General features: G+C 45.3%; 1 protein-coding gene across 4 annotated transcripts in view; it reads right to left on the bottom strand.

Moving 5' to 3' along the window:
- DOCK9 (dedicator of cytokinesis 9) overlaps positions 1-20,900 on the bottom strand; it is a 1,074,749-nt gene that overhangs the window by 615,319 nt on the left and 438,530 nt on the right. For all 4 annotated transcript variants that reach the window (XM_033947591.1, XM_033947593.1, XM_033947592.1 and 1 more), the window contains exons 10-11: positions 7,488-7,562; positions 2,234-2,374 (exon numbers count right to left, since the gene is read on the bottom strand). In XM_033947591.1, the coding sequence (XP_033803482.1) occupies positions 2,234-2,374; positions 7,488-7,562 (216 nt within the window). The remainder of the gene's footprint in view (positions 1-2,233; positions 2,375-7,487; positions 7,563-20,900) is intronic.

The raw sequence follows: 20,900 nt of genomic DNA, 5'->3' as shown, positions 1-20,900 counted from the left end.
TTCCTCGTCACCCAGTCAAAGAAGCTAATCAGGTTGGATTGGCAGGATCTCCCCTTAGTAAATCCATGTTGACGGGGATACCGTAGATTCTCCTTGTTCAGGATCGTATCCAATTGGCGTTTGATTAGAGTTTCCATTAGTTTGCACACTATTGATGTGAGACTCACTGGTCTGTAGTTTGCTGTCTCCATCTTGGAGCCTTTCTTGTGGAGTGGAATGACGTTAGCCATCTTCCAGTCCAACGGGATGTTACCCGTACTAAGGGAGAGATTGAAGAGCGCGGATAGCGGTTCCGCCAAGACATCACACAACTCCCTGAGCACCCTGGGGTGTAGGTTGTCAGGCCCCGTTGCCTTGTTAACCTTAAGCTTTGACAGCTCGCAGTAGACACCGCTGGGTGTAAACTCAAAATTACTAAACGGGTCATCTACGTCAACCCTTGTCTGTAGCTGAGGGCCGAGTCCTGGCGCCTCACGGGTGAAGACTGAGCAGAAGTATTCATTTAACAGTTGGGCTTTTTCTGAGTCCACTTCTACATAGTCTCTGTCTGGTTTCCTAAGACGTATTATCCCGCCTGAGTTCTTATTTCTGTCACTGATATACCTGAAGAAGGATTTATCTCCTTTCTGGATGTTCTTCGCTAGAGACTCCTCCATGCGGAATTTGGCCTCCCTAACTGCTGTTTTGATGGCTTTTGACTTGGCCAGATAGACTTCCCTAGAGTCCTGTTTCCCTGATTGTTTGTAAGAGATGAATGCTTTTTTCTTCTCCTTGATGAGGTCCGAAATCTCCGCAGAGAACCACTGTGGCTTATTGTTCCTTCGCCGTTTACTTACTGATTTAACGTAGCTGTTTGTTGCTTCTTGTATGGTGGCTTTCAAAGTCGACCACATTTCTTCTACGTTATCGGTTTCTGCTTGGCTTTGTAGCGCCTGGTGAACGAAGTCTCCCATTTCTTTGAAGTTTGTGTCCTTGAATTTGAGGACCTTGGTCAGTGTGGTAGATTTAGTGAAACCTTTCCTGAGATTGAACCATACCATGTTGTGGTCACTGGAGGCCAATGTGTCGCCCACCGAGACCTCTGTGACACTTTCTCCATTGGTAAGTATCAGGTCCAGTATTGCCTGATCCCTTGTTGGTTCCAACACCAGTTGCCTGAGTCTTGCTCCCTTCATAGAGTTTAATAGCCTTCTGCTGCTGCCGGAAGCAGAGGAAAGCGTGTCCCAATCCACATCAGGCATGTTGAAGTCAACTAACAATACTGTGTCCCCACGCAAGGTGATATTCTCTATATCTCCGATTAATTCCATATCTAGGTCATCCTGTTGTCTTGGGGGGGTCTGTATATTACGCCAAGATACAGGCATTTGTCCTTCCCTCTGGCCAAATTTACCCAAAGGGATTCCCCAGAGACATAGACCGGTAGGAATAGAAGGCATCAGCACAATGATCAGCATTATGCTTATGCATGGGAAGATATTAAGTTGGCTTTCCAGCTTTTTAAACTAAAATCAGCCCTGAACTAAAAATTAGCAAATATCCCTGCCTTAGGCAATAAGCTCCCCTACCCATCCCACCCCACTCATATCCATACTCTCCCTTTCCTACCCCCCCCCTGTAGTCCAGCATCTTCCTTTTGCAAACCCACCTCCATAGCCAGGGTAACCAGCATCTTTTCCCTTTCCCTCCCCCTATTTCAGTGTTCAGCATCTCCCCTTCCCTCTGCTTCTCACTGCCCCCAAGCTATTCAGCAGCTTCCCTTCTTTACCCCTCCAGGGTGGCACCAAACAACACTCAGCATAACTATGGTAAACATCACAGCCAGTATTGAGCCTTGGGCATGCTCAGATATTTAAAGCTCCATGCTGGCCATAATGCTTCCATACCAACTGCTGCCCTAGGCAAGTGTTTAGTATACTTAGTGGGTGGGCCATCCTTGGCCAATGCTCGAGGTTTGCACTTCATACATCAGGCCCTTCACGCCCTTCATCCAAAGAGGATCCTAGCACACCAATTTTCTGTATTGCACGCAGGGCAGTATATATACTTAGAAAGGCAAGCAGGGAAAGGAAACAGCATTGTTATCTAATTACAACTGTAGATGTTTTCGCCTAAAACAACAGTTTCCACCAACACATATCCTGTTTGGTTTAAAATGACAGGACTGATGTTTTCTAGCCAACTGTGTTATAATTACTTATGAACAGGAAAGCATTAAAAACAGTCATCTTACGTTAGTTGTGGGTCCTTCTTCATTTTCAGCTACACAGCTCTGGAGATTAAAAGCTAAGTCATTGCACTTTACTAAAATACGTTTCCCAAATTTCTCTTCGAATGGCTTAACTTCTGGCTCAATACCTGAAAGGTCAAGTTTCTTCAGAAGAAGAAAAGGGTGAAAGTTAGCCCCAAAATATATAGTTTAGTATAGTTATAAGAATTCATTATCTGCTACTAGGTATTCAATTCACTATCTCCTGTTCACATTCAGAGCCACAAACAGATCAAAATTGAAAGAAATCAAGTAATATGGAAGAACTGCTTTCATGGGCTACAATTGTACCTTCATCTTATTAACATTTACCTTCTCTAGAAAATACACACACAAATATAAGTGGTTATTTATCCCCTAGAAGAATTTGACATCAACTTTGGGAAAAACTATTAAAATTGATAATTTCATCTTTTCCTGAAATAATTTTTTAAAAATACAACTTTAAAAAAAACTTCAGAATTTTAGGGCTCCCTCTCACAGAAGATTACAGAACCTACCCCATATATTTACTTAAGTTCTTTGGGACATGTACAATTGTATATAAATTGCTGGATATATATTACTAAAATATTTGAAAATTTTATTTATGCACCAGGAAATTACTACAGAGACTGTCCCATAGCACCAGTGGATGATGTGTCTACTTGCTGCATGCAAGACAGACAGAAAAACTACCAAAGGGCACGAATCAATTTGCTCTTTGTTCTGCTCAATGCCTTCTCCTCAACCCTGTGCTTTACTCGCAACATAATAATCAAGGAGTAGCTCAAGTGGTTAGTGCATTTGCCTGGCAACCTGGGGAACTGGGTTCAATTCTCACTGCAGCTCCTTATGACTCTGGGCAAGTCATTTTATTATCCCAGATTGAAAATAAGTGCTTGTGTATAATATGACTTCCTTCTTTGATTGTAACCATGAAAAGGTTACATATCAAGTCACAACCCCTCTCCCTTAAAAAAAAAACAAAAAAAGGCCACTTCAGGGGCCTATGCTGCTTTTTATGCAACTCAAGTGACGGTAATTCTTTCCCTTCCCTTGGTAAGACATAAAATGTACCACAAGACTATCCCCCTCTTCTACAAAGCCACACTAGCGGCTGCCGCGCAGTAACGGCCCCGAAGCCCATAGAAATTTAAAGGGCTTCGGGGCTGTTGCTGCGCGGCTTTGTAAAACAGGCCCTATGTCACACAAAGAGGGTTATATGGATTGCAATCTGTGTATTGCAGCCCAGGGCTACACAATTGCTTTCATGTACAAGGGCTTTCAATATGTATATAATCCCCTATAGAGATTGCCTGCTAGAACCTTTGTTCTGTCTGCTTGCACATTCTAGAGCTATTGGTTAAAGCTACTCATCTATAATGAAGCATCTTGAATTATGAAACTTATATTTTTGTTAGTACTTGTAATTCATATAATTACAGTGCTATAGAGTAAAATGCAAATCTGTTTTCAAGAACTGTGAGGAAGGAAAAAAAATCCCATGAGCAGTGATTTTTTGCAGCTACTCCAGATTTAAAAATTACAAACTATTCCCTTCTTAAATCCATCTCATGTCCTCAGCAAAAACTGCATATACTGAAGGTTGAATCATAAGTCATGGCAACTATTTTTTTCTTTCGAAAATGCACCAACACTGGAACTCTAATATATACTTTTGAAAGTGTGTGACTTGTACTTTTTTTTTTTTTAATCTTTATTCATTTTCAAAAGCCAACATTAAGTGCAACAGATTAACAAACAAATATTACTATAATTAGCACTCAACACAATCAAATCTAATATAATAAAATGGTAAGCCGCGCAAGTGCATTTCCTATGCTTGCGCTGGTTTTCCATGAGCTGTAGCGACCCATAGGAAGTGCGCATGCGCAGCTTACGGTTCTGTTTTTCGGTCTGGTCTGCTCCCTACCGTATTCCATTTTTCAGTTGAAAGACGCAGGACTTCCGACGCAGGTGGGGATCATGAGAGGAGCCACCGCCGCGTCTTTCAACTAAAAAAAAAAAATACGGCAAGGCGAGCAGGCCAGACCAGACCGAGGGGCATTCAGTAAAAGGAGAGGGGAGTATATTTATCTATTTTTGTATAGTTGTTACTGAGGGGCATTGCATATTTTAAAGTCATCTACCTTGACCTCTGAAAAAAACCCTGAATACAAATGATAATTAACATTTTCTCTGCATTCAGTGTGCTATGTGTTTTAAAATTTTATTGTTGGTAGACCATTTTGACTTGGTCATTTTAAATGGAGCTCGCAAGCCAAAAAAGTGAGGGTACCCCTACTCTAGAGGGTTCGTCTGCTATCAGGCAGGGTCTTAGGTCTATGGTCCACCACAGAACTCATGAGGTCATCCAGGCCCTTGCCAAATAACTCCCCCTTAATACTAGACAAAATCTTGACAAAAAGAAAGCTAATAGTCTTCCAACCTAGTCCTTAAGTCCGAATCTTAAATCTTTAAAAAAATTATTGCTATAAGCATCTAGATAGTCACTATAAATACATCAGCCATACTCATATTTTCTTCTTAAGTCAAATAGCAAGATGATTTTGTTTTTATTCTAGGGATAAAGAAAGATTTTTAGATAATAAAATTGGGGAACACACACAAAATTTTCTATAACATGTTTATTTTGTTATGCATTCCTAATTTTTTTTTTTTTTTTTAAATAATGATTTGTTTGTTCTTTGAAGCATTGCATTCCACCTCTTGAAATTTAATAGCCTTTAGACAAATGAGATGGAAATTAACATTTTTAGAAATATTTGCAAATGGAGAGATTAATAACACTGTGCCACGGGATCTCTGTTCGACTTTGCTGCTGCTGATTACAGCCTTGGAAGAACTTAAGCACTCTTGTTCTGTGACACAGGCACATGTGAAAGCATGGAGTATGCTTAAAAGGGGCATATCTTGCCCCTTTGGAATCCAAGTGAAGCAGGGAACTCTGTCTGATTTAATTGTAAGTTGTGTTTGTGATTATGTGGAAGACTAAAGCAACATCTAAAACCAGAGCAGGGACTAGAATGATAGTGTCAGGACCTATAGATAAGCATATGGTTATAAAAGAGTAAGATGTTTCAGGCTAGAACAACCCTGCCAATTCCATCAAGTACTTTGACATTCACTGTTCCAGTAGATTCCCAGGATGGTTCTTCCATATCAGAGTAAAGGAGCGGTGATAACCCTGGATCTTCTTCCTCTTCACCTATGAATTAAACCTGTTGGTTTACCCAAGGCTGCTGTTTTTCAAGCCTTGGGAGATTCTTATGCCATCAGGAAGCCTGTTTCAGAGGTATCACTCCTGGATGTATGGCAAGATATGCTTTGGGCCTGATTTCATAGCTGTGTGAATTCTCTCAGCAAACAATTTTTAAGATGGAAGATTTTGATAGTAAAATATCTGGAGTCCCATTTGGAGATTACTTGAATCCAGTATTTTAGCTCTTCAAGCAGTGGGGACATTAGGGATCAAGGACAGTATTGCCCTTCATAACCATCTGGAAACTGGAAAACAGACTGAGAACTAATAGATTTTTAAGTTTCCCAGCATGTCATCTTATCTCCAGAGTGTGTGTTTGTTTTGTTTGCTACGGAAGTATTTCAAAGAAATACTATCTGATGCCAGCAGCATAACAATTTATATTATTTGCCTAGGACAGGGGTCGGTAACCATTTTAAAGCAAAGAACTAATTTATCCTAAAATTTTGACCCAAGATTTACAGAGAGCTGCAATGGGTAGCGAAGGAAGTGTGAAATATTCTAGGTCTCACTCTCTTCCCTCCCCTAGGTTTAGATTCTCTCCCCTCTTTCTTCCCTCCCCTTGCAGATCTCTGCAACTCTCTTCTCTCCCCCCAACCCATTGCCAAGGTTCTTTCCCCTCTCTAGGTCCCATCCCTTTAATCTCCCTCCCAATTCCACGATCCCAATCCAGACCTACCAAGATACCTGATGGTCCCAGTGGGGTCTTTATGGCAGAAGCATGGTCCTCTAGCTCCTGCCTCCACACGGCTGCCTTCTAAAATGGCTGTCGTTACCTTTTGCAGCTGCTCATAGCATTTCCTGTAGTACCATGAGCTGCTACAAGAGGTTGCGGTAGTCATGAGGCGGCAGGAGCAAGAAGGCCATACTCCTGCCACAATGACCCCCCCCCAGGTACCTCGGTAAGTTTGGGAGGGGAAGAATCGTGGGGTTAGGATGGAGATAAAAGGGTTGAGGCCTGGAGAGCTGCAGCCACATGGCAGAAGAGCTGTATGTGGCTCGCAAGCCGCAGGTTGCCGTCCTCTGGCCTAGGACTAGAAAAAGGGGAGAGTGAGGACTATGATGTATCAGATCCTTACTGTTTTTATTTGACTACTTCCCTGGACTCATGATAGGATGACATGGCATCTAGGACTACTCATTGTTACTTTCTCTTGAGAACTAGATAAAACGATGTACTAAAATCCTACTTTAAAAGAGGATTCTTTGTTTTGTTGAAAAATATTACAAGTTATTTCCTGATTTTGCAAGAAAAACATGTTCCTCAAAGTAAGATCAAACACTTGTATTAGGTAGCAGCTTCTTTTTGAAATTTCCCTACGTTTATTGATATGAATTACATTTATGACCCAGCACGTAGAAAGATGGTTACTCAGAAAAAAGTGACTTCACTGTTTTCAGCTGATACAAGTATTGTCAGATATTCCAAGTTTCAAAGAGAATGTCATTGTTTTTGATTTGTTTCTTATGTTTTTCCCAATTCGGTGTTCTTTTCCCCTCTGATGTGGACTCGATTTCCTGATTATTGGTGTCTTTGTAGTGCACCCAATTTGAATATTTCAATTTAAAAAATTATTTGCATGTGCACATCCAAGCAGCATAATTCTACGCAGATATGTTCAGTCAACACACTTGCCATAGTATATTAACTTTGCAAGAAAGGAGAGTATTCCTTTAGATTCAAAGCAAAGAATCTGTTCAGTCATTCTGAATTTAACTAAGTCATTGTGCTGAGTTCTCCAAGAGATTACATTAGTGATTTTTATTCCGCCATTACCTTGCGGTTCAAGACGGATTACAGAAGAGGATTTCTGGACATGTCCAGAGGTGTTACAGAGTAGAGTGGGTTGCTTCAAAGGATTGAAATGTTTCATACGGTGTTAGTTAGTCTTCATGGATAATAGGAGTAGCATAAAAATAAATTCAACGCATGCTCAAAATAAGATCACTGACCTGTGCATCTGTGTCCAAGGCAAAGAGTTTCACTCTGTTTTCATTTTTAAGCTTTGTTTCTGCATCTCTGGTACCCTACCAAACAAAATAGACCTAAGTTAATCAGGGAAAAAAATGTTCCATTAAAAAAAAAAAGGTGCTGAAACCTGAAATTTGCACCAGTTACATTAACCAAATTATGTTTTCTATCTGCTTTACTGTTCACCAAGCACAACACATTTAAGAAATATGGACTATTAACTGCTAAAGAATGTTCTATCCTTGCTGGTTCTACCTTGAGAATTATTTGCTGTATTCATTACACCTAACTCCCAGCACCCAACCCTATCGCCTGTAAAAAATAGCCTAGGAATAAGTTTTCTGGATTTTCCCAACCACCTACTCCATGTTCTGATTTCCTCATACAGCCTTGCACAAGAAAAAAATGTGATGTTGATTTTAATGCGGTTAACAGTTTTTATTTTACTTCTGATAAAAGTAGTTAATTATATACAAAACAGCAGCAAATTTGAACTTCAGAATTAAAATAAGTAAAAATAGTGCTAAACCACAAGTAATGCATTAAAGTCATATTTTAATTCAAAGTAAACTCTACTTCCATTTAACTTCAGCATTACAATAACTACTTCCTTTTTAAGGGGAGCACTCAACCAAAGAGCTCTCAAACCTCTTGTGCTCCCCTGATGGACTAATATCATATAGTATCAAGGAAGAGCTGGACTTCATCATCTTATGGTAGCAATGTGACTTATGACATCAGCTGAACCACTGCTATTTTCTAAAATGGCTATGATTTAAAAAAAAAGGGAGATTTGGGGGAAGCAGAATACCTAGCTACTTTTGGAGATCCTGCTAGGTACTTGTAATGACATAACCACTGTTGGAAAAAAGATACTGGGCTTGATCTGATTCAGTTAGGCAGAAGCATAGCCAAGGATAGGCCCAGGCCTATCTTTGAGGTAGCTGGTGAAGATTCTCAAGCCTCACCAGTTAAAAAGTCCCAAAACCTCTCCTCCTGTGTAACTTTAAAGGGCCAATCATCGCCAGCAGCAAGCATCTTGACTGAAGCATGCTGCTTGAGCCAACCCCATAGCTTTCCTTCTGATGCAATGTTCTGTTTCAGGGCCGCCATCAGAAATTTCTGGGCCCTTTACTGAGCAATCCTATTGGGCCCCCCACGCACCCCGACCCCCCCCCCCCCCTTCTTCCATGGGCCGAATACACACATACTTTTCTCTGTCACCGCACTCTTTGACCAAAAGATTTGTAAGCCTGCAACCACGTCAAGGTAGACTCTTTCAGCAGGGCCCTAACCTAACCTAAACTAAACTAATCTATACCTATCAATTCTAAACTAACATATGTCTAGCGCGCACAAACCCCTGCTCTACGTGGGAAAAATAACACCAGCTCAATGCTGGCGTTAGCATCTAGCGCGCGTGGCGTACGCTAAAGCCACTATCGTAACTTAGTAAAAGGAGCCCTATTTTTATTAGCTAATTATTATTATTATTTTCCAATGCTCAATATGACTTCCTTTTTTAAGGTTTGACACTTGTGCCAGAATATTTTTACTAAATTTAAGAAGTATTTGCCCTCTTTCAAATGGTATAGAAGTTAAAAAAAGGGACAGGCGTTAATGAAGTCATTAGGTTCAATCTAGCCGTTTATTTCTGCATGAATTTAAATAACTAAAAAAAATGATAAATATAGCTCATCCAGTCATACAAGAAATGGCTCTACAGCAGGGGTGCCCACACTTTTTGGGCTTGCAAGCTACTTTTAAAATGACCAAGTCAAAATGATCTACCAACAATAAAATTTTGTAAAAAACCACAAAGCACACTGTATGCAGAGAAAATGTTAATTATCATTTATATTCCACGGGTTTTCAAAGAGGTCAAGTCAGACGATTCTATGTAATGTCACCTCAGGAACAACTATACAAAAATAGACAAATATACCCCCTCCCTTTTTACTAAATCGCAATAGCGGTTTTTAGAGCAGGGAAATGCACTAAATGCCCTATGCTGCTCTCGATGCTCATAGGCTCCCTGCGCTAAAAAACGCTATTGCAGATATAAATTCTCTAAACAGACACATTTTGATCACTAAACTGAAAATAAAATCATTTTTCCTACCTTTTTGTCTGGTGATTTCATGAGTCTCTGTTTGCACTTCCTTCTTCTGACTATAAATCCAATATTTTTTTCTTTCTACCCCTCCCCTTTTCTTTCTGTCTCTCTTTCTTTCTCTCTCCCCCTGTCCCCCCCAAGCCATCGCGCCAATTTCTCCACTTCCCCGATTCTTTCCCTACCCTCTAAGCCAGGGGTGTCAAAGTCCCTCCTCGAGGGCCGTAATCCAGTCGGGTTTTCAGGATTTCCCCAATGAATATGCATTGAAAGCAGTGCATGCACATAGATCTCATGCATATTCATTGGGGAAATCCTGAAAACCCGACTGGATTCCGGCCCTCGAGGACCGACTTTGACACCTGTGCTCTAAGCCACCATGCCAATTTCTCCCTGCTTCCATGAGCCAGGCTAGGAATGTACAAGCGCCGGATTCACAAGAATTCACCTCTGATGTCAATTCTAATGATGGAGAGGAAGTTCCAGGCCAGCCAGGCAGCGATTGGCTGGCTCAGAACTTCCTCTCTGATGTCAGAATTGACGTCGGAAGTGAAGTCTTGTGAGTCCGGCGCTTCTACGCGCCTGGCCTGGCTCAGGAAGGCAGGAAGAAAAAGATTGCCAAGGCAACGCGATCGACTCACATTGCCTTTGCGATCTACTGGTCGATCGCGCTCGACCATTTGGGCACCCCTGCTGTTATGGTATCCTGTCCTGACCTGAGGAAAGGGGTTTAGTCCCCAAAAAACTGCCTTATTTCCATTTCCTATTTATAAACTTTAATCAATAGATACAATACTACTTGATTCTACATAAAGCAACAAAACAATTTTTTCTACCTTTTGTCGTTTTTGCTTTAATCATCTTGTCTTCACTCTTCTTTCTAGCCAGCATCTGTCCGCTCTGTCTTCCATACAGCATCAGCCCCTTCCATCCACTGTCCGCCCTCTCCCCGTTCCATATGGCATCTTCCCTCTTTTTATGCTCCAATAAACTCTATCCTGTGCCCCTTCTCTTCTCCTTTGTACATGATTGATTTCAGCTCTGCCACCTCTCCATTTTTCTCTCTCTGTCACCACCCCGTCCCCTATGCTCTGGCATCTCTCTCTTCTCTCCTTCGCACCCCACAGTCTGGTATCTTCCCTTCCCTGATTCTCTAGCATCTCACTCCTTTCCTTTTCTTCCATCTCTCCCTCCCCCTCCATGCTCTGACATATCCTCCTTCCTTTCCCCCTCCCTTTTCCCTTGGTCTGGCATACTTTCCTCCTTCCCTCCATGCCCTGGCATCTCTTCCTCCCTCCCTTCCCTCCAATCCCTGGCATCTCGTTTCATTCCCTCCCTCATCTCCTTTCTCCCTCCAGTTGGGTGCAGCAAGTCTCTCCCCCTCTGCTCCCTTTCCTCCTTCTGTCACCCATGACCTGGCGTCATGAACTTCTTCAGGCAGCAGCATTCACAATTCAATGCTGTTGCCAGCTTCGGGCCTTCTTCTCTGTTGGGTCCTGCCTTCATGGAAACAGAAGTAGGTAGGACCCGGCAGAGAGGAAGGCCTGAAGCTGGCAACAGCAGTGAATTGTAAATGCTGATGCTAGCCGAAGAAGTTCATGACGCCAGGTCGAACACCCGGGGAAACTGCTACTCTCCCCCCCACGACCCTCCTATCTTTCCCTCCCTCCCATCACGAGACTCTAAACAGCACTGCTCTACTCTAAGCAGGCTGCTTCAGGGCTTTCTCCTGCCATGATTCCCTCTGGCACGTCACTGATGAGGGAAGGAGGGAGAGACAGGAGGGTCGGATCGGGTTGGGGGTCATCCGGGATGATGATGAGGCTGCTGCTGCTGCCAGCGAATCCAGCAAGGGTGAGGCCCCAAAGCACAGCACTGGCAGGCCCCCCCCTGACTATTTTGGGCCCTAGGCCTGTGCCTACTGGGCCTATCCTTTAATCTGGCCCTGCTTCCCCCACATATGCCCTAACATCTCTCTCTTCCACTCCATGGTATGGTATATCCTTTCCCTCCCTCCCATGGTCTTTGCATCTATTTCCTCCTTTTCCTGATCTTCCTTCTCCCTCCTTCCCTCTCTCTCCCCAATTGGGTGCAGCAGTATTTTTCTTCCTCCTCCCCCCACTGGGTACAGCAGTATCATCAGCATTTCTCTTTCCCCCCCCCCCAATTGGGTACAGCAGAAGCAGCATTTCTCTTCCCCCTCCCCCCTAATTGGGTGCAGCAGCATTACTCCTCCCATTCCCCCCCCCCCCCCGTCTCACACACCCGGCAGATTCGCTACAGACAAAGGCAAGTTGCAAGTTTCCCTTGGTCGCTGACCTATCTCCCAAAGGGCAGCGACAGAGGGAAGCTTACAACTTGCTGCTCTTGCTTACTTTGGGCCTTTCTCATTGCCAGGTCCTGCCTTCACGGAGTGTGCCTAGAGGAGTGTGTGGCGCAGTGGTTGAAGCTACAGCCTCAGCACCCTGGGGTTGTGGGTTCAAATCCCGCGCTGCTCCTTGTGACCCTAGGCAAGTCACTTAATCCTCCATAGCCCCAGGTACGTTAGATAGATTGTGAGCCCACCGGGACAGATAGGGAAAATGCTTGAGTACCTGATTGTAAACCGCTTAGATAACCTTGATAGGCGGTATATAAAATCCTAATAAACTTAAAAAAAACAGAAAGTAGGCAGGACCCGGCAGCGAGAAAGGCCCGAAGTAAGCAAGAGCAAGTAAGCTTCCCTCCATGGCTGGCCTATCTCCCGCATGCTCCAGGGCTCTAATGGTCCGTGCCGGCTTCTCTTCTCTACCCCCTCCCCCCGACGTAACTTCCGGTTTCGGAGGGAAGCCGGGTTCGAGTCACTTGCTGGGGGTTTTTTTTGTTTAAAGTCCGGCGGGTTTTTCGGCGGCTCTTCAGGCTCCGCATTAAGCAGTGGCGGCAGCAGGATTCGGCAGATGACAGCCGGGTGGGCATCTAAATTTGCTGGGCGTTGCGCCCGGCTGAAAAGCGCTGGGAAGAACACTGGGGAGCCCGGGCCCCCTGTCAGCTCCGGGCCCCTGAATGCAGGACTGGTAGTACTGCCCTGATGGCGGCCCTGTCCTGTTTCTGCAGGAGGGGGAGTGTGTCAAAAGGAATGCTGTGGGGCTAGTGTAAGCAGCATGTATCAATCACACTGCTTGCTGATGCCAAAGATTGGCTCTTCAAAAGGTAAGCAGTGGCAACAGGTGGAGAGGGAATGAATTAGATCAACTCTCCTGGGTGGGAAAGAGAGAGATTGGATCTTCTGCATACCCAACTGGAGTCTGGCTACACCACTGCAGTAAGGTATTGCTCTCATAAGAATCTAACTCTTCCCCAAGAGAAAATAATTACTAGGCCCCAAGCCAAAAATGCCTATGTACACATTAGTCCCCAACTTGCAGATCTCGGTGCTGGGTTTTTTTTTCCTTTCTAAACTTCTCATTGCCTTCCATTAAAGTCAATGGAATTTAAAATTTTACTCCACCTCCAAAAGGTGAAACAATATTTCAATAGGTAAAGCGAGCTAATCTTTAGTGCAGTTTACTACATCAGAATTCCATATTCAATCATTCATTCAATTTGCTATACAGTTCTACCCAGGGATCTCAGAACGGTTTAGATGAATTTATTCAGGTACTCAAGCATTTTTCCTTGTCTGTCCCGGTAGGCTCACAATCTGTCTAATGTACAGAGGGGAAAGAGTGCTGGATCTTGTCAGACCCTGGTATATTCTGGTGGATCCTAGCGTTTCCAGCCTTACTTGTGGTGAAATCTAAGCCCACTTTCATTCTGTTCATGAATTATTTCAGAGTTTCCAAGTTGTCACTGGGCGTGGCCACACCCAAGCGGATCTGACTAGTAGTGCCCCGTGTACACAGCACTGACCAAGTGGAGATTAAAATGGAATTGGAAGTGATACTGTAAAGGATTCGATGTCCCCAAAAGTTTCTTGTTAAAAAAGGAGAAATTAGGTTCTTACCTGCTAATTTTCTTTCTGTTAGCCTGTAGACTGGTAGTCCTTACGAATGGGTTATATACCTCCACTGCAGGTGGAGACCGAGAACAAACTTGTATATCAGGATAGTTCCCCCTCTTTCAATCCAGTCTGCCAAATAGCCAAGCAGAACCTAGGAAAGACTTCAACTTAAACAGTAAAACACACTCCGAACAGGAGTGTAAAAACAACAAACACTGGTAAACAACTGTTGGAACATGTGTAGAACTAAACCCTGGTATAGAAAATATCCCCCCAGCTAAACCAGCAGAGCCATAGCCGCTGTTCTCAATTCTCCCCAGCCCTAGAAAAATTCTAGAACCCACAGAAAAAGCAAAATCTGCACGTGAGCAAAACAAAAACCCGCAATCACCGCCCAAAGACAGACAGGGTGGGGGACTATACCAGTCTACAGGCTAACAGAAAGAAAATTTGCAGGTAAGAACCTAATTTCTCCTTCTGTAGTGCCTGGTAGACTGGTATAGTCCTTACGAATGGGATGTACTAAAGCAGTACCCATTAAGGGTGGGATCGCCGAAGGGCCAACACCAGAACACGTTCACTGAATACCATGTCCCGACATGCTTGAACATCCACACGGTAGTGTCTGACACAGGAATGCAGAGAAAACCAAACTGCAGCCTTGCAAATATCCACTGGAGGCACTAGAGAAGACTCAGCCCAAGAAGCTGCCTGAACCCAAGTGGAATGAGCCTTGAGAAACTCTGGAACAGACTTTTTTTCAGAAGATAAGCAGAAGCAACAGTCTCCTTAATCCAGTGCACAATAATAGACTTAGAAGTGCCATCCCCCATATGAGGACCCGCTAGAAAGACAAATAGATGATCTGATTTCCTGATCTCCCAGGTCCTCTGCACATAAAAGCGAAGGACCGACTGACATCCAACTTACGCAACTGTCTCTGCTCGGAAGAGCCCTCCCCGCCACCCAACACTGGGAGAACCACAGCCTGATTGGCATGAAAAGGAGAAACTACCTTTGACAGAAAAGAAGGATCAGGCCTCAAGATAACCTGCTCCCTAGAAAACTCCAAGAAGGGAGCCCTACAAGAGAAAACCTGCAGCTCATAAACACGTCTAGCAGAAGTAATGGCCACCAAGAAAACCGCTTTGAGAGTAAGGTCCTTTAAAGAGCAGTTGCCCAACAGTTCAAAAGGTGGGTGCACTAGAACTGACAGAACCAGATTCAGACCTCAAGATGGAGCAGAGGGCCACACGGGAGGCTTGAGCAATTTGGCTGCCCACAAGAAGCAAATCACATCAGGAATGGCAGTCATACGCTGACCTATCAACAACCCATGAAAGGCTGACAAAGCCGCAAGCTGAACCAGGAGAGAAGACCAAGCCGGAGAGAAGACCAACTTCTGATTGCCTTCCATTAAAGTCAATGGGAATTAAAAATTTTACTCCACCTCCAAAAGGTGAAACAATATTTCAATAGTACAGGTAAAGCAAGCTAATCTTTAGTGTAGTTTACTACATCAAAATTCCATATTCAATCATTCATTCAATTTTCTATACCGTTCTACCCAGGGAGCTCAGAACGGTTTAGATGAATTTATTCAGGTACTCAAGCATTTTTACTTGTCTGTCCCGGTGGGCTCACAATCTGTCTAATGTACAGAGGGGAAAGAGTGCTGGATCTTGTCAGACCTTGGTATATTCTGGTGGATCCTAGCGTTTCCAGCCTTACTTGTGGTGAAATCTAAGCCTACTTTCATTCTGTTCATGAATTATTTCAGAGTTTCCAAGTTGTCACCGGGCGTGTCCACACCCAAGCGGATCTGGCCAGTAGTGCCCCATGTACACAGCGCTGACCAAGTGGAGATCAAAATGGAATTGGAAGATCAAGTGATACTGTAAAGGATTTGATGTCCCCCAAAAGTTTCTTGTTAAAAAAGGAGAAATTAGGTTCTTGCAGGCCATCCTGCAAGAACTCTAAGATGGCAGGCATGGAAGCGCGAAAAGAGACCACTCCAAGCACAGCACACCACTCCTCAAATAGATGCCAAACCCTCAAATAAGCCCGAGAGGTAGATCCTGAGTCAGAAGTTCGTCCAATAGAGGCAGAGGAAGAGGATCCGCCACCAGATGCTGCACCAGATCCATGTACCACGGTCGCCTGGGCCAATCCGAAGCCACCATAACCACAAGGCCTGGATGTCAAAACTATGCAGAGAAGAACTCTGCCCACTAAAAGCCACGGAGGGAACACATACAACAGCCCCTGCATTGGCCATGGTTGAACCATAGCATCCAGGCTCTTGGCCTGACCATTCCTGCAACGACTGAAGCAGTGGGTTGTTTTGGCTTTGACACTTGTGGCCATCAGGTCCATGAGGGGCTGTCCCCAAGACTGCACTAACAACTGAAAGACCACGGGGCATAGACACCACTCTCTGGGATCTAGCGCGTGACGACTGAGAAAGTCCACTTGAATATTCTCCACTCTGGCTATGTGGGAGGCTGAAATGTCCTAAAGATGAGACTCTGCCCAGACCATGAGCAGAGCCGCCTCCTGTGCCACCAAAGTGCTCCTGGTGCCCCCCTGATGAGTGACATAGGCCACCACATTGGCATTGTCCAAAAGAACCCTGACTGACATGCTCATCAGAAAGGGTTTGAAGGCTAACAACGCCAGACAGATGGCTCTGGTCTCTAAGACACTGATCACCCAAGAAGCCTCCTCCGTGAACCAGATGACCTGAGCTGAGTGACCTAGACACTGAACTCCCCAATTGAGAAGACTGGCATCTGTGAGCAGCACCGTCCACTGTGGCTGGTCCACACTCGCCCCTTGTACAAGATGGGAGGTCTGGAGCCACCAACAAAGACTGCACCGAGCCAAACCCGGAAGCAGAACAGGATGATCCAGACTGTGCTTCTGAGGCGACCACCTCCGAAGAACCCATCCCAGCGACTGCAGAAACTCCAACTGAGCCGTGACCTGGGTGCTCTCCTGGAACGACTTCGCACGAATCAACCAGTCATCCAGGTAGGGATGAACTAGAATGCTCTCTTTTCGCAACTCCACCACAACAACGACCACCATCACCTTGGTGAATGTCAGCGGAGCCGTGCCCAGACCAAAGGGAAGTGCATAGAACTAATGATGTCGCCCCAAGATCGCAAAGTGCAGGAAGTGGTGATGGGAGGCCTGAATAGGAATGTGCAAGTAGGCCTCCGCCAGATCTAAAGAGGTCAGAAACTCCCCTGGCTGAACCGCCAGAATTACAGACCTCTGAGTTTCCATGCGGCAGGAAGGCACATGACTAGCCCTGTTGACTCCCTTCAAATCTAGGAGGGGCTGAAAGGTCCCTTCTTTCTTGGGCACCACAAAGTAAATTGAGTAGCAACCTGTGCCTCTCTCCTGCGGGGGAACTGGAACCACCACATGAAGATCCAACAATCTTTGTAGGGTCTGGCGAAAGGCCTACTGCTTCCACTCCACCTGTAAGGGGGAAGTGAGAAAATGATCTGGCAAGGAAAGGGCAAACTCCAGATCATAGCCCACTTTGTAGAAAAATCTCGCAGCCTGGCACCCATCGGAACCAAGACGGGCGCCGGCAAGGAGTCACTGGGCAGGGTGGGCAGAGGGTCCCAGGAAAAGACTGCATGCACTGAAAGAACCTGCCTCTAGAGAGCCCAAAAGACTGAAAGGAGGCAGCCCCTCAACCAGGGCGGAAGCAGTGGAAATCATGCCCACGAGCAGCCCCACCTCGAGCCAGTAGCCTAGGCTGATCCTCAGGCAAACGAGGCACTTTAGAATCAGTTAGAGTCTGAACCAACTTATTCAAGTCCTCATCAAATAAAAAAGGACCCGTTAAAGGGAAACTTTGTCAACTTAGCTTTGGACGCCGTATCCACCAACCAAACGCGAAGCCACGAGGTACGGCATGCTGCCACTCCAAAAACCAACAACTTGGGAGAAGCTCGCAAGAGGTCATATATGGCATCTGAAAGATAAGAAGCACCCAATTCAATCTTTGACACTTCACGCTTTAGCAATTCCCAATCCTCAGATTTACTGTCAAGCACATGCTCGGCCCAGCGAAAATACGCCCGAGCCACCAGCCCGCCACACATTGCCACCTGGACCACCAGAGCTGTCACATCAAAACTTTGTTTAAGGAGGGACTCCAACTTACGCTCCTCAGGGTCCTTCAAGGTCGCACCACCCTCAACAGGCACGGTATGCCCCTTAGAGATGGCTGAGACCACCACGTTCACTACAGGCGACTTCAGAGTGTCCCTATCCCCTTCAGGAATGGGATACAGGCGGGCCACGCAAAATGAAAAGTAGCTTCCGGCACCTGCCACTGTGCGATCAAAATGTCCCAAATATCCTGATGCATAGGAAAAGAGCGGGATGCAGAGTGAATCCCAAAGAATTAACTCATGAAGCCTTTCCCTCTGAAAAATGCGCACCATAGATGCATCCTCGCCAGTAGGGGGATGCTTGAACCCCTCGCTGGCGGAATCCGGCCCCCCAAGAGGATCCTGGAAATCTCCCCAAAGGTCCAGGTCCACATCAATACCATCTTACTCCTCTGGGCAAAAATCCTCATCCCAAGAGACCCTCAGGCGCTTGGATGAGAGAGGAGTAGAGGGAAGCAAAACCGCCACTGTATGGGGACGTACCGGGGAAGACGTCAAGGGCAAACTGCCCGCCCTTCCCAAGTGGACACAGAACCTCCATCCACCAGCACATAAGCTTTACATAGTGCCAACATAAATTTAAGGGGGAGGGAACCCCGGCAGCCCCAAGGGACTCCCATGCCACAGCAGGGGACCCTGCCATACTTTGCCCCTGTATTTCCAGAACAGGGAGGTCACCTATGATAACAGAAATGAAGGAGGAGGTTCCCGCCGAAATTGGACCTGAAACCACCAAAAATCAGAGCTCCTGCAACCTGTCGTGTCTGAAAAGCATGGGACTTTCCTGACGCTGAGGCTGAGGCACCGATTGATGTGAAAAGGGAATCCCCAGCCGTACCGTCAGTAAGGGAATCCTTTGCGAGGTATATGTGGCGAGGTGCCCTGGCTGCCGGCAACTGCTGCCGATGAGACTCCCTCACCGCTCCGGCCTGCACAACACTTGCAAAGGCCAGCCGCGAGTACCTTGTATCTGGAGCACAATAAACATTTTTCCCCCCCCTTAAAAGTGCTCATTGTGCTGAAAAATGCCCTAGCTGTAAAAAATACAAATGGCAGTTTTAAAGGGAATTGAGCCCTTTATACTGGCACACCTCAGGATTTTTTTTTTTTTTCACTTAGTCAGAACAGACTCCATGGCTCTCAAACCTGCAGGGCTGACCAACCAGGGGGTCAGGCTGCCAGCTGAGGCACCTCTACAAAAATGTGGAGAGGTGGAAGAAGGTGGAGGGAGGGACCTAACACGAGACCGGCCAAGTATAATACCCCCGAGGTTGGACGGATCCCCAAACAAGACCAGTCCAAGCTCTATCCAGCACAAAAGGGGAACCCAGGAATCCAAGACAAAATTCCAAAAGTACTAAGAGGGGAGCCAAATTAGTCTTATTACCTGCTTTAATGGAGACCGAGGAAGACTGGATTGCAAGAGGGGAAGCTGATCCTGATTAGTGCTGCCTGATTCGCGATTCAAATTGATTCTACGATTCACTTTGGGTGAATTGATTCGAATTGGTTTGTTATTGCATAAAATCGGACTTACCAATTCGTTGGCCCCTTGCTACCACCGCAGATCCGTTCGGGATTTCCTTCTGCCATCGGAGTCCTTGCTTCGATGTAACTTCCAGTTTTGCAAAAACTGGAAGTTACATCAAAGGAAGAACTCCGGCAGAAGGAAATCTCGAACGAGTCTCTGCATACAGATCGAGGCAGCAAGGCTCTCTCCTTCCTGGCAGCAAGGCTCTCTCCTCTCCTCCCTGGCGAGGCAAAAGCGATGGTAGCGAATGCGACTCACTACCTTGCCACTACTTCGGGCGTCTTCTCTCCATTCGGCCGCCCAAGCGGAAACAGGAAGTTTTCATTGAGGGTGGGCCGCAGTGGAGAGAAGACGCGAGGAGTGCTGGCAGGAATGGATCACTACCGCCAGGGAAGACCTCTTACCAGATGCGTCCCTCCTGCCAGACTCTCTTTGGGAAAGGTGCAGGGGTGTGGTGGTGGTAGGGGCTTAGGAGTGCCATAAAAAAAATAAAAAAGGCAGATGGAGGGAAAGGGGAGATGGGGAGTTGGTGGACTGGAGGAGAGATGGGGAGAAGATAGATGGGAGAAATGAACTTGGTGGAGGGGGGAGATGGACTTGGGGGAGATCATGGAGAGGGGAGATGAGTGGAAACATAGAAGAAATAAAGATCTAAAAACAGGAGAGGGAGAGAGATGGTGGACAATGGGATTTAGGGAAGGAAGGAACAGAAAGGAAGAGAAGTTGGACACAAGGGATGATGTGGAGGGGAGGGATAGATATACTGGATAGGAGGGTAGTTGGGAAGAGAAAGGGAGACATGGTGGACCCTGAGGTGGTGGGGAAGGAGAGAGAGATGAAGGATGAAAGGGTAATTCAGAAAAGGTGGATGGAGATGAAAAAAAGGAAAGATACCAGACCTCCAGGGGAGGCAAGGGAAACGGAAGGGGAGGACAGAGATAGAAGATGGATGGTTAGCATGGAGAAAAAAGAAAGAAGGAGACCCTGGCAAGCAAGTTATCAGAAGACAACTGGAGCCGGGGACCGATAAGATCTGAATAATGATCAGACAACAAAAGTTAGAAAAAATAATTTTATTTTCTATTTTGTGGTGTTAGACCACAAACGTGAGCTAGGATTTAAGAGAGAGAGGAAAAGTCTTTTTTGTTTGTTTATTTTGTTTACACCACAGTGCAAGTGTGGGTAGGAGAGGGCAAAGTGGGTGAAGAGGCTATAAAAGGGGTGAAGAGACTATAAAATAAACCCACCAGGATATCTGAAAAAAACATCCACTTGGGCAGGAAAATCGAATCGAATCGAAAAATTTAACAGGCTGAATCGAATCAAAATTTTTTTTCCTGAATCGGGCAGCACTAATCAGTCTCCACCTGCTGGTAGCAATGAGGTATCTATAACCCATTCATAATAATAATAATAATAATAACAGCTTATATACCGCAATACCGTGAAGTTCTATGCGGTTTACAAAAGATTAAGCAAAGGTACAAATTGACTTGACTTCAAGAGGGGAAGAGGAAAGAGAAGTAATTAGACAGGAAATTCATTGCTGAGGAGAAAAGTGATCAAAAGGACAGT

The sequence above is a fragment of the Geotrypetes seraphini genome, chromosome 6 (assembly GCF_902459505.1).
Source record: "Geotrypetes seraphini chromosome 6, aGeoSer1.1, whole genome shotgun sequence".
Taxonomy (NCBI): domain Eukaryota; kingdom Metazoa; phylum Chordata; class Amphibia; order Gymnophiona; family Dermophiidae; genus Geotrypetes; species Geotrypetes seraphini.
The sequence above is the reverse complement of the archived record's forward strand: the minus strand, read 5'-3'. Positions and strand labels throughout refer to the sequence as shown.